The 12,519-nt window shown below is 37.4% G+C and overlaps 1 protein-coding gene across 1 annotated transcript in view; it reads right to left on the reverse strand.

Annotated features, from left to right (window-relative positions):
- Window positions 1–708: 708 nt before the first annotated feature.
- The window catches only part of SMS (spermine synthase), a 46,605-nt gene continuing 34,794 nt past the window's right edge, over window positions 709–12,519 (reverse strand). Inside the window, exons 10-11 of the mRNA XM_083832438.1 lie at window positions 4,112–4,227; window positions 709–1,107 (exon numbers count right to left, since the gene is read on the reverse strand). Of these exons, the coding sequence (XP_083688564.1) occupies window positions 1,077–1,107; window positions 4,112–4,227 (147 nt within the window). The 3' untranslated portion in view covers window positions 709–1,076. The remainder of the gene's footprint in view (window positions 1,108–4,111; window positions 4,228–12,519) is intronic.

Below are 12,519 nucleotides of genomic sequence, written 5' to 3' on the forward strand. Positions count from 1 at the left end.
ATGTTTTCTCTTTCAGAACAAAACTACAATGTAACCTAGCTTCCACTGATAATTAAATTGCAAGTGGTAATTCAGCAAGAACCTCACACAACATGGTCAGTCTAGACCAATACAACCAGGCCATACCCTACTGAAGTATGCCTATTTGCCCCCAGACATTCAAGAAATACTGGTGCACATGAATCTAGAACACATCCACGTTTCTTTTCCCTGTTAAACAACCTTTCTTTCTTCAAGAACCTAGTGCTTACGAAAACCCAGCTTTAATTTCCATGCTGAAAGAGTTCAAAGTACCTCTATAAACTACTGTTAAATCCACATCAAAATCTCAAAATCTAAGTAATCAATAGGGTAGCAGCTAAAGATGTCCATGAGGTGAAAGGTCAAAGACTCTTTTCTCCTGTGGAAGAGATTACAGGAATATCATGAATGATTGAAACTACAGTAAATAAAATTTAAAATTAGTTTTCTTCCCTTTGCAGTGAAGAATCTGTTGTATCCTTTCAGAAGTTGTTTTTGTTTTTCCTCCACCCCCCTCCACTTTTTTTTTTTTTTTTAAGTTATGCCCATCTTCTGTATATGGAAGCACTGCAGCATTCAATTTTAAGTATCAGAAAAAACTCCATCCTTGAAAAGCACCATCAATTAAAAAAATATCTGGCAGAAAACAATCAAACAAACAAAAACTCCATGGACCACCCTCAGGGATGAAATGCTCAAGATGTCTTTTTTAATCAGTTTGTGAAGATCTACAAAAACTAAAAAGGATCACATTCTAAAGGTTCAGTGCATTCAGCAGCTATATAGTTTTGCTGCTTACTCATCTTTAAGTTGACTTTCAAAAATAACACCCTAGCTCATCAAAATATACATTTTCCATTTGCTTTTAAATTAAAATAATAATAAAAAACATTTAAAGAATTCACGATCAATAGCATGACTAAGTTTCAGGATCATCTACAGCATATAATTTAAAGGTTCAAGATGCCAATATGCAGCACGTGGCAGGCCTATATGCTCCATGCAGCATGTACATTTAGGATAATCTTGAATAATCTTGATGTTCAGACTTCAGTTTATTTCTTCCAAATAGTGTAGAATACCCACCTGGAGAAAATGAGCAGTCAAGGAAAAAAAAAGTAGGTAGTACATAGTTAAAGTGGAAGTAATTCTTTTCACTTGTACTTTAATTCTGAAAACTTCTCATAGCTCATAAAGATGGGGTAGGCAAAAATCTCAAAAGTGAAATCTCCCTGGATCCTCTTTTTTGCTCATCAGTTTAAAAGAGCACCCCATTTCCACCAAAACTGAAATCCTTTGCAAACCCGTGTTTCCTAAACCCTGCTTCAGATTTTCAGGCTGTACATTTTGCATTGCAACCACTGAACAAACTACAGAATTACTTCGGGAAGAACAATTAAAACTCCAGCTCTTCAATCAGGAGTTCACCAAGCTGGGATACCTCTTGCTCATTTTCTTGATAGCAATCTTGAATAGGAAAGTGACATCCAGCTGACAAATTTGTGAGGCCCTAACACCGACAAGATCAGACACACCAGTAATACTGAGATGTTCAACAGCTGAACACGAGGTGTCCGAGTATCTTACTGGGCAATCATTTAACTGTCTACTGGATCTTGAATGCCTCAACAGGGGTTCTGCTGAATGCTCACTTGAACAGATGAATCTAAATTTTGGCTAGGTTTTTCCTCTATAAGCTTCTATGGTGTTGGCTTCAAATACTGTTCAAAAAGCCGAACTTCATCACCCAGACTGAGCTAGAAGCAATCACCACAGAGCAACTAGCAGCTGTGCGAGTACTCTCTTTGCTACTCCTCTGGTGGCAGACAGACCCAGCTTCAGCAGGGGTCAGAGCTGTATTATTCTAGCAGCTTCAAAGGAGCAGACAGGAAGATGAGACATGGACATCACCTTTTTTAGAGCTACAGCAACTGCTGCAGAGTAAGTCACGGTTTTCTGGAATTTAAAACTTAGCATAACCAAAATAAACTCACATAAAGATATATGCTCTTCTGTTTACACAGTGAGGTCACACATGCTCCAGATGGGAGCCTGCACGTTCATCGCAGTGTCCTGGTGGAGACCTCAGGGACAAATATGCTTTCCTTAAAATGGAGAGTTGACTTTTATGTCAATAGCTACTTGAATTTCAGATGAACCCCAAAACAACAGTAGTAAATACCAGAAATTAAAGCAGCTGTTACACACAGCTACTATTCTGGAAGTAGGGAAAACAAGCAACAATAAAATATGGTAACCTTGCTTTAGCATTTTGGCTGCATTCAGGTACCCATAAAGCTAACTTTTGGTCAGATTATGAAAATGAGCATTTGCATAAGTCAAAAGACTCATACAATTGCTCAAGAGATTTCAGGCACTAAATGAACATCACACAGGTCACTTTCTGAAGAAAGAAATAAAACCCTTATTTTTTAATTGGTTCTAGTAATTCTACTGTAAATTACCACATCTCTGTCATCTGTGAAATATCACACAGGTATAATCTTCTATTGAGATTCATCCTTTCTATTCCGAAATCTAAGTTTCAAAAAAGGTGATAACCTGTACTCAAAATGCAGATAAAGGGATATCAGAAGTCCAAAACCAAATTTATAGTCAGAGTTGAGTGTGTGTATTATATATACATATATATATATATATCTTCCTTTGGGCTAATCTGAAATCATTAAATTACTTTTTTAATATTCTTGTATCTACACTGCTATATCATCAGGTTCTTAATTCAGTCAGAAAAAGCAAACTAAAAGAGCCTGCCTCATTTCTCTAAGAACTATTCACTTTCAAGCTGTTATACCTATTTAATGGTCAGTTTTTTTTCTGATAAAAATATTTCTTGTCTGTGAGCTTACATACTAGAAATAAGTGCATTTTTCAAAGGAAAGAAGTACTATTTTCTACTTAATTCATTTACAGGCACTTTGCATATTTAAGGCCTGCAGTTGTGAAGGCAAAAGGATCTTAAACAATTTATCTGAGGTTGTAAACTACAAGGGTAAGTATCTTCATATATGGTTTATTTCACTGTTTCCTTTTTGTCTTGAAAATGTTAAGATCAAATCTAAGTTTCACTGGAGACATGAAAAAAATGAGAAACAGGAGCGTGTTACAGTCAGTATGGTGTCCAGAACAGCAAGCTACAGTATTAAACAGTATTGAGATTTGAGACAGTGAAGAAAGGCAAAATGAACACATGAAATAGAAGAAAGGCTGTGGCAGAGTTTCACTGACTTAATATATTATGAATAAGCAGATCCTGGAAAAACTTCTTGTATCAGAAAATGGACAGCCACAAACAGGCATTACTCCACAGAAGTATTTCCTGGGAGATCACAAACAAGTGGTGTGTAAGACCCAAAGCAAATGGAACCAGAAGAGGGCACATCAAAGTGCCCCTCTAGAGCTCATGGCTTGAAGCCGTAACTTCCAGCTCCTTATATAACTTGCCTGTCAGCACAAAATGAAGAATTTCTGAAGAGTTATTTTTAGGAATGAGGATGTTGCAGAGAAATGTGCATACCTCCCTCCCCCCACTTGGAATATTTTTTCAATATCATTAATTAATAATGGTTGTTAGGAATCTGCTTTTTTCTATTAAAATCTACTTTGAGATATATATTTGGTGTCAGTTTGTTATGGGTTTTGCACAGGGTTGGGGAAGAGATGGGTGGTTTTTTTTTGTTGTCGTTTTGTTTTGGTTTTGTAAGGAAACCCAAAACGAAACGATACAGTCTCATCAGAACTCCCATGCAGCATTACCCTCATCATACAGTTTACTCTACACTGCATAAGCAATATACTCGGCAACACTCCAAAACATGAAGAAAAACACAGCCTGCTCTTCAAAGGTGCTGATCATTTCACTACCTGTGAATTTATGGCATCTTTAAAATATAATTCCTGCAACTATCTTCAAAAATAAAAGTGCAGTTTTTTCATAGCAAACAAACTATATTAATAGCATTTAAGTTAGAAGTGCTTTCTTGCATTCAAATTCATTACCTCCAAGCAGTCTAGGCTTGCTCAATTTATTAAAACACACTCTCTACACTTTTTCAGTCTTTAAGGATACAATTCCATGTAGGAGGGAACGCACACGATCTCTTTTGAAAACTCCACAGGACAATAAAGCCTGCTAAGCTGTTCTTCATAAAGAGTCAAGGCATCGGTCAGATTGATACAGTTTCCCTAAAGAAAAAAGAAAAGGCCTTGTTATAATAAAAGAAGCAAAATTGCAGATGAATGTATAAGCTGACATCAATGCAAGGCTCCCATATACTTCAAAACATGCGGTTCTTAACATTTAATATTTACAAGGTGGATATTGAACAGCTTGTCTTCATTCTGCATACAGCAAACAACAATTTTTAACTTTTCAAGAAAGAATAAATATAGAGGGGATTATCTATATTCTCATTAGCAGAAGTAACCGTTACATTAGGATTTCCAATTAAAGTAGACCACCGTGTGTTGTTTACCTTTAACATCTACTCAATAACCATTTTCTTTGTGATCGCTTACATGTATCTGTAAACAGTATTACAACATCCAGATTTTCTCAATTATTTAACATTGCCTAGGTCTTAAAACATTGAAAGGCACTATAAAATCCCATAATCTATTCATTTTAAACCAATTCTTCTAAAGAGCAGTATGACAAAACAAATCAAATTGTGCAGAAGTTCTGTGGCTGTGGGTCACAGTCTTGAGCTGCTGCATATTACTCCTGAAACAGAACTGCTTCCTGTAATTTTTTTTCTTGGACCCACGTAATATCTCATGTAAGAAAATATCAGTAAAACCCTTTTCTGACCAAAACAAAAACTAGTGCTTATGTGATTTTCTCTAACAGTGCAAGTGCAACTATGGAATATCAGACACACCGAAGTCACAGCATTCCTTCCCAGACAGACAAATAAGTATTATGTAAACAAATCAAATAATACTTGGAATACAAATACATGTCAAAGATTACAAATGGCAAGGAACAGGAAAAAAAAAATCTCCTAGTTATAAGCACGAACTTGACCAAGGCTTAGTGTTAACAAGCAAGTCATGACAACATTTACCTGTAATGCTGATACAGAAAGAGATCACATTTAATCAGAGGTGTGATTATCCATACCCAGAATGGAGTTGAAGATTTAGAGCTAAGAGTGAGTCCACAGAACACCAACAGACTGAACAAACACACACTAGACAAAGTAATACCGCAGTCGTGCAAATTTTATTAAAAATCTTCTTGTTGAGTTTCTTGCCTCCCCTCCAAAACCCAAGTACTGTACTTGAGCCTTCTAATTCGAGAGCACATAGCAGCAGAGAGAACTATTATTTAAGCATTATGATTCACTGAAAGTTGGCTGAACATATGAACTGAATATTGAAACACACACATATATATGAGGACTTTGTCTCTCTTACAGCTACAGCTTATTCAATATTTCAAGACCTGTAACTCAAAACAAAGGTCACGTTCTCTTACGATCCCAGGAACAAAGGATTCATTCAACACTTTCAAAATACTTGCACCTCACATGCATAAGTCACTCCGTTAACACAGTGCAAAACTTAGCTCCAAGAGATCGGTCTTTATTTAAGAAATCTGCATTTTACTATTTAACTTCTGTTTCTCAGTGCTCCCAGATGTTTAAAAATGGTCCTAAAATAATTAAGTGCACACAAACACCACTGAAAGTTAATTCTCGTGAAGTGAGGAACTCACTTAAGTTTGACAAACACACATGCTCCTATAAATGGGGCAGAGGCTGAAACAAGACAAGATCTTATTAAAACCAATATGCCTCAACAGCTCCCATCAACATTGTTCTTTTACATATAACAACATCAGATGATAGCCAGAAATAAAGCATGTAATGCACATTCTGACTTTGGGATTTAAACTGTTTTTTCTATTTCTTTGCTTGTAGTATTATTTTTCAATATGATGTATTTAAACTTTCATACTTCCAGAATAAATGAAAAGACACTTTATCTCACTGTTCTTTCTCTGAATTTTTTTTCAGCACACGCAAATTTTCACAAGTGGAAAAAGAAAACAAAATTTAAAAAAAAAAATACTATGCATAGCATTTTTTAAGAAAATATATTCTTTCAAGTTATTTTTCAAAAAACTTGCATAAAGCATGTTTTTAATTACAATTTTGACCATAGATATGGACATGACGTGCCACGTGGTTATTTGGTAAAGGAAGATGGCACGCTTTTGCTTTATAACACTTGGTTTTGGACAGGTTTAATGATCTCCGTAAGGTTTGAGAAAACAGAAGAGATTTGTAAAAAGGTAAGATTTGAGCACTAACTCAGCACAACTGCTCAAAGCACAACAGACTACTGAAACGCTTATTTAGTAACCTATTATTATCCAGGGGACTGCAGCAGTTATTTCGTTCAGCCGCCCTTTACAAACATATAATTTTGTTTCAACATCAGACTGAATGGAAAAGAAAGGAAAAAAAACAACCTGTGTGTGCAATTTGAGTCATAAATAGAAAATACTGCTAGATAATTTATGGAGCATACCACCGTTATGGAGGAAGTTTAATAGGATACACAATGAGATACAAGTATCTATACTCAGTTTCCCAGCCTGCTGTTTCAGTATTTCATTCCTTCTCCCTTCTTCAGCATCAGACAAATCACTGCAAACAGCGTGACAAACAAATTACAGGAACAATGAAACTTGCCAATAAGCAGTTTTTACTTAGTTTTTACTTTTTCAAACCCATTTCCCAAATTCCCAATCTCCTCATAAAGATCTTACATAAAGTTAAAGATACCTTAACCTGTCCTTCAGGACACACACCACAGGACAATGTAACTCTGCAGAGTCACTTTTTTTTTTTTGTAATTATTCAAATTTAACTCAACAAAAAGCTATAAAAATTCCAAAAAAATAAAGCCTATAAAACTTAGATTAGCTTATTTCAGTAATGAGAAAAAGTATCCAAAAAAATCACCATTATTAATACCTTTTATTAACACCTTTCAACCAAGACTACAGTTTTAAGATCAGTGTAAATCACATTTAGATGGTCTTGCGTCACTAACACATGACACAGGGAACCATGCCCAGAATGCAACACAGTGATCAGTCAGATAACCCACAAAGTTCCCTGCATAACAAAAATAGTTAACTGGTAGAGAAATGCATTTTGTGTTCTAAACAGCCACTACATACTCAAATAATAACTAATACCGACCAGTGTTCAAAAAAAATTCAAAACTGATGAGTCCCCAAATATTCTTTTTAAATGGAGATGAGCAAATCAAACTTTTTCCTCCCACACTGTTCAGTCCATTTTTAACATATAGAAAAAAAATACCAAATTCCTCTCCCTGCCCCCCTGGTTAATCTTTGTTCCATATCAGACAATTTGGCAGAGAAGAAATGGGGGAATGCTAGTGTTGTAGTGTTGTTGCTTTTTTTTTTTCTTTTTAATCCTTAACAAGTATCCCTTTGACACTGAAGTATTTGAGGTAGTTTTAAACATTGAGATTAACGGATCTCATTAACTTGCTCATGACTGATGATTCCTGAACTGTTTCACAGTCTTTGCATTCAGAGTCTGCTCAATGCTTGTACACATTTTGACAGCTCATGTCTGTCTCCCAATACCAAATTATTCTTCACTTTCACAAGGCATAAATTCTGGAGCACAATGGTTTGAGTTTCTACAACACAACACAAAACAATTTAAATAACAAATACATTGCTGGGCAGACAATAAAAAACTATTCCTTAAAATAATTAGCCCTATTAATTCCAGTTAACCTTAAAACATTACCTGTAAAGGGGATGTGTTCATCAAATAGTTCAGCTCAATTTAGGCCACTATGCTTCCTCTGACCTTAAGATAGTAAACCAGTGATTTGAAAGCAGGTGGCGGGGTCCCTCTCCGTACCTGCCCATTCCTTTGAAATCATTTTTACACACTTACTCTACGTCATTGCTACTGGAAATTTTGTCTGTCACAATACGGTACAGAAGGTTAATTTTTAATTTAACATTTATATTTTTATTTTGCAATGTCAAAGGACAGAGTTGAACGTGGCCAAGGTTTCTTCCTCACTTCAGAGTGACTAAGAAGCAAGGAGATACACGGAGCATGAAAGTCCTAGCATCAAACCTAGGCTTGAGTTTTGGATGACAGGGACAGCTTTTAAGGAGATAACAGAGGCAAACCTGACTGCAGGTATCTCCACTGACCAAGTGACCAATTAGTTTAAACCTAAATTCTCAGTAACCCAGGGAAAAGCCTGCCCCTTAAAAACTTCCAAACTGTCAAGAAATCACACAGGCGCACACAGAGACATGCACACGTTCCTCCAGTCTCCTTTCATGTTTCAGACCAGGAGAACCCTGTTCCCTCTTTGGAAGTGATAATTAACCCACACAGGAGCCAAAAAAGGATTTTAACTATGGAGCAACGTAACCATGGTCTGGACACTCAGAGGGCAGGGCCACGTTGTATTAGAGAGTGGCCAAGATGCAACAGCTTGGCAAGTGGCTGGGCGTGCGGGGGAAATCTGATCTCTCGCACCGGTGGTTAGTGCTGTTTGCTCGAATGAAACCTGTGAGTGGTCTGAGAATGTTTCCACCTCGTCTGGCAGAGACGACCCAGACGAGGAAGGAGTAAATTCCCATACAGAGGTATTTTTAAAGGTTCCACTTCTTAAACAGGCTGAAAATGATAGCTTGCTCAACCTCAAAGGATTAGATCAGCAGAGCAAAAATTTAGCACAGAAAAAGGCATTTCCATAGCCACACGTACTCCACTAGCACATATTGACAACCTTACAGTCAGTCTCAGCACCGTGCAGAACACAGTGTCACAGTGGCTGGACAATCCTGGAGTGCTATGTGGAGGGCACAGGATCGGTGACAGTTCAGCAAAAAAACAGACGTACCACACTAGTATTTACAAGTAAGTATTTCATGGAAATTAGAAAATCACTTGGGCAACCTAAAAGTTATACTAGCTTTTAGAAGGTGTAACAGCATAAAAATGTATGCGTTCAAAAACAAGACACTGGAAAGGTCCAGCAGGGATGAAACCGGACCTTGGGATACACCGTGTTCTGATATACTCACTAACTCAGACTTCTCTCCCTTTTGCAGTTTGAGAACTTGCTTCCCTTGGAGAATACAATGATGAGGGCTTCACAGACCCCTATTACAGCACTGAACACTTTGAAGCACCAGCTTCAGAAGGAGAAGGAAAAACAGAAATATAGCAAGCCATGAGATTTTTAAGCATCAGCGTAGTGGGATTAAGTTTATATGCAGACACAGGGCTGCAAGTTCTGTAGGTTAAGGCCTCTGACTCTTTGTACACTGGAAAACCCAGGTCCTACACAGACTGCAAGACTCCCAAGATGGATGACATGGTTAAAAAGCAAGGACATAAAGAGCAACGCCACTATTTGCACAAGTGTTCTCATTATTATTACTATTGGTGGATGTGTAGAGAAATTACATTTTTCTGTAAGTGGCATTTTTCACCAAGATATTTAAGCACAGACTTATAGCAACAGAGAATGCAATCCTTAAATTGTCCTTTCTACCTCTCCAGAGCCAAAACAAGCTAAAAAGTCACTCCTTCATCCTAAAATCGGGCACATCTGTTCTTGCATCCCCTAGGAATACAAATAAGTAACCTGGAAAGCCTTTCCGCAGCTACGGTCTCTCTGCAATGTTAGTTACCAGTCTCCACCTAGTGGTGAAAGGATCTTCTGCATTTTGAGGATCAGCATGGCATCCCCAAGGGAACAATTAGGTTATGTGTGTTAGAATAGCATGTGGAAAAAAAAAAAAGCTGCAACTAAAATTATTTCAATAATCTCAAAAAAAAGTGTGTATAAATACTGCTGTATTGCACTGCTGATTGCCAAGCATATGAAAATACCAATTGTGTCCTGCTCAGAAATAAGTAGCTAAAAATAAAAACAGCCCCACACCTTAACTTTTACATCCCACTTCTCCTTTATACAGTTGTTGAGATCAACCTTTGCCAAAGTTTTTTGAAAAAAAAAAGTATTTAAAATTAAGTCTTATTAATTTTCTCCATACTGTGTAACATCATGTTTCGGTTAACTGTTGCTTTCAGAACTCCAATCTGACATGCTCCTGGAATTACCAAAGCATTCCTCAAAATTTTTGCAAGCTTTTCTAGCTGCTTGGCTGTTTCTGGCAAGATCTCAAGTAAAGTCAGGCACACAGGTCTGGGAAAAAGTCATACACGGCACATCACACAAGTAAGAATTATTAGCATCACCAAAACTCAATTTATGATTGGTAAATGTTGTAGTACATACTACGAGCATAATTGTCTGGGGGTTAGGTGGGGGAGACAACTGACAAGCACGTATACTAGTTAAGCTGTGCAAAAATGTCTTATTTACAGTTAAAATGTGAGGTGCAAGCAGAAGTCATCCTACCACAAGCAAGTGTGATTTTGTAAAAGAAGTGTTAACAAATCGGACAGTGACATATAAGTTTTTGCTCTCGGCTTGACATTACTGCAATTCTGTATACATCAGCATTAACCACTTTTAATAAGCATTCCCAGAAAGAGTTTTGCTTTTGAAGAAACTTGAGGCAATGTAAAAAATTTTTGTCTCTGCATACAAACACTGAACAGGTAACTGCAAATTCTGGGTCCAGGAACGCTCTGAGGTCAGAGTCCACACCCCATTCTTAATACACTTTGGTCTCAATCATGATAAAGGATGTGGATCAGAGGAATATGTCAACATCAGCAAATTTACTCAAAATTTTTTTTTGTTGGTAATGCACATACCATCTGAAAAACACAGTGTCTGCATTAAGACCTGCAACATCTAATCAAAAACAAATTAGCCTGCCAATATTCTTTATTGAATAAACTCTGCAGAAGGAGACAAGACTCACAGCCAGTGAGCACAGCAATGGCACCATCCATTTTGTCATCTGCAGATGAAAAGAGAAGCCATCACACCATCTGCACAATGCAATTAAGTAAAAACCAGGTGTTTTTTGCACTTAAACTTTGATGAATTTGGATTTTAAGTCAATCAAAAATACCATTATGTAATTATTTGTATATTAGTATTTTTTTTCTAGTTAATGCATGTGAAATTATCAAATTTTAACAATTAAAAAACAGGAAAAAAATCTGAAAGTTCAGAGCTACATCACAGGGCCACAACAAAAGACTCAATTCTCAATTACACTGCAAACAGTCCACAGAACTCTAGGGGAAAGTATTACTGAATGGGAACAGAAAGCTACGGCTAAAGTGCACAACTATTTTCTTATAGCAGTTATAGCCTGCCATCATTACTTGTATTGCTTCCATGTTACCAACCTACTACCAATTGTTTTCATTTCCCAAACATCCCCAGCTATTCTGAAGACTGTTTTTCAGCCTGCACTTCTGGACTGTAGAACACTGCAGTTAGACATGTCTAGACTCTGCCTGTTGATAGGTTTCTTGAGTGATACCTGCAGTGGTTTGCTCCTTCTGATAGCATAAATACACCTTTTTGTCGTCTGCTGTAAAACACCCCAAAATCAGTTTATGTTCTTGAAGGGTAACGTTTTCCAAAACTTGTTCACAGCTCAATGAACAGGTGATGAGCATTTCCGTTTATTTTTGCCAGCAGTGGTATTTAGAGAGTCAGGCAGCAACACAATACTCGAGGCTGTCAATTTGTGAACAGTGTTTTACTTTTGGATAAAGCATTTCCTGAGCACTTAAATAAGTAACATTCTAACAAGATGCACAAGGTAACCTCTATAAGCAAAACTGTCAGAAGACAGGCTGCAAACTACAGAGGACAAGATCCAAATGGTAGTACAACATAATGCCAAGACAGAAAAAGCAACTACAGCTAACTTGCCAGTAACCAATAAGACAGTGTAACTTTTGCAGCACCTTTCCTATGAGGCATCTCCTCCTCACAGGGAAGGTCAGGCCGTAACAGTTAGGTGGACATTCCCTCAGTCACTTCTCTTGATGATATTAAACATATTTTCTGTTTTAAAGAACCAAAAAGCACTTCAAGAAAGCGGGTAGGGGAATGACACACAAAGTTTTGGGTTTTAAAAACACAGCTCGCTCAAAAGGCTTCTGATTTCTTCAGCAAGTAAAATAGAGCCTACTACCTAAGGCAGGCACCCTGGAAGTTAACAGCTGGAACAAAAGTAACTTAAATAGACAACATTAATACACAGAGCTAAAAATGCCTGTCATTTAACAACTAACACATCAGTGTTCTCAGTGTGTCACTGTGGTTGGCTACTAAAGTCAGCAGCAGTCATGTCTGAACTTCTGCCCACAGTCTAACCCAGTCTAGACCAGCCACGGCTGCCCCAGTCCCAACCTCTACTGGTTTCAGCTTGATGCAGGACAACCGCCTCCATGCTCCCTGGCTGCAGCATGGCCGTCACACCAGCATAAGCTTCCTCCAGGATTCCTT

This window comes from Anser anser (assembly GCF_964211835.1).
Source record: "Anser anser genome assembly, chromosome: 1".
Lineage (NCBI taxonomy): Eukaryota > Metazoa > Chordata > Aves > Anseriformes > Anatidae > Anser > Anser anser.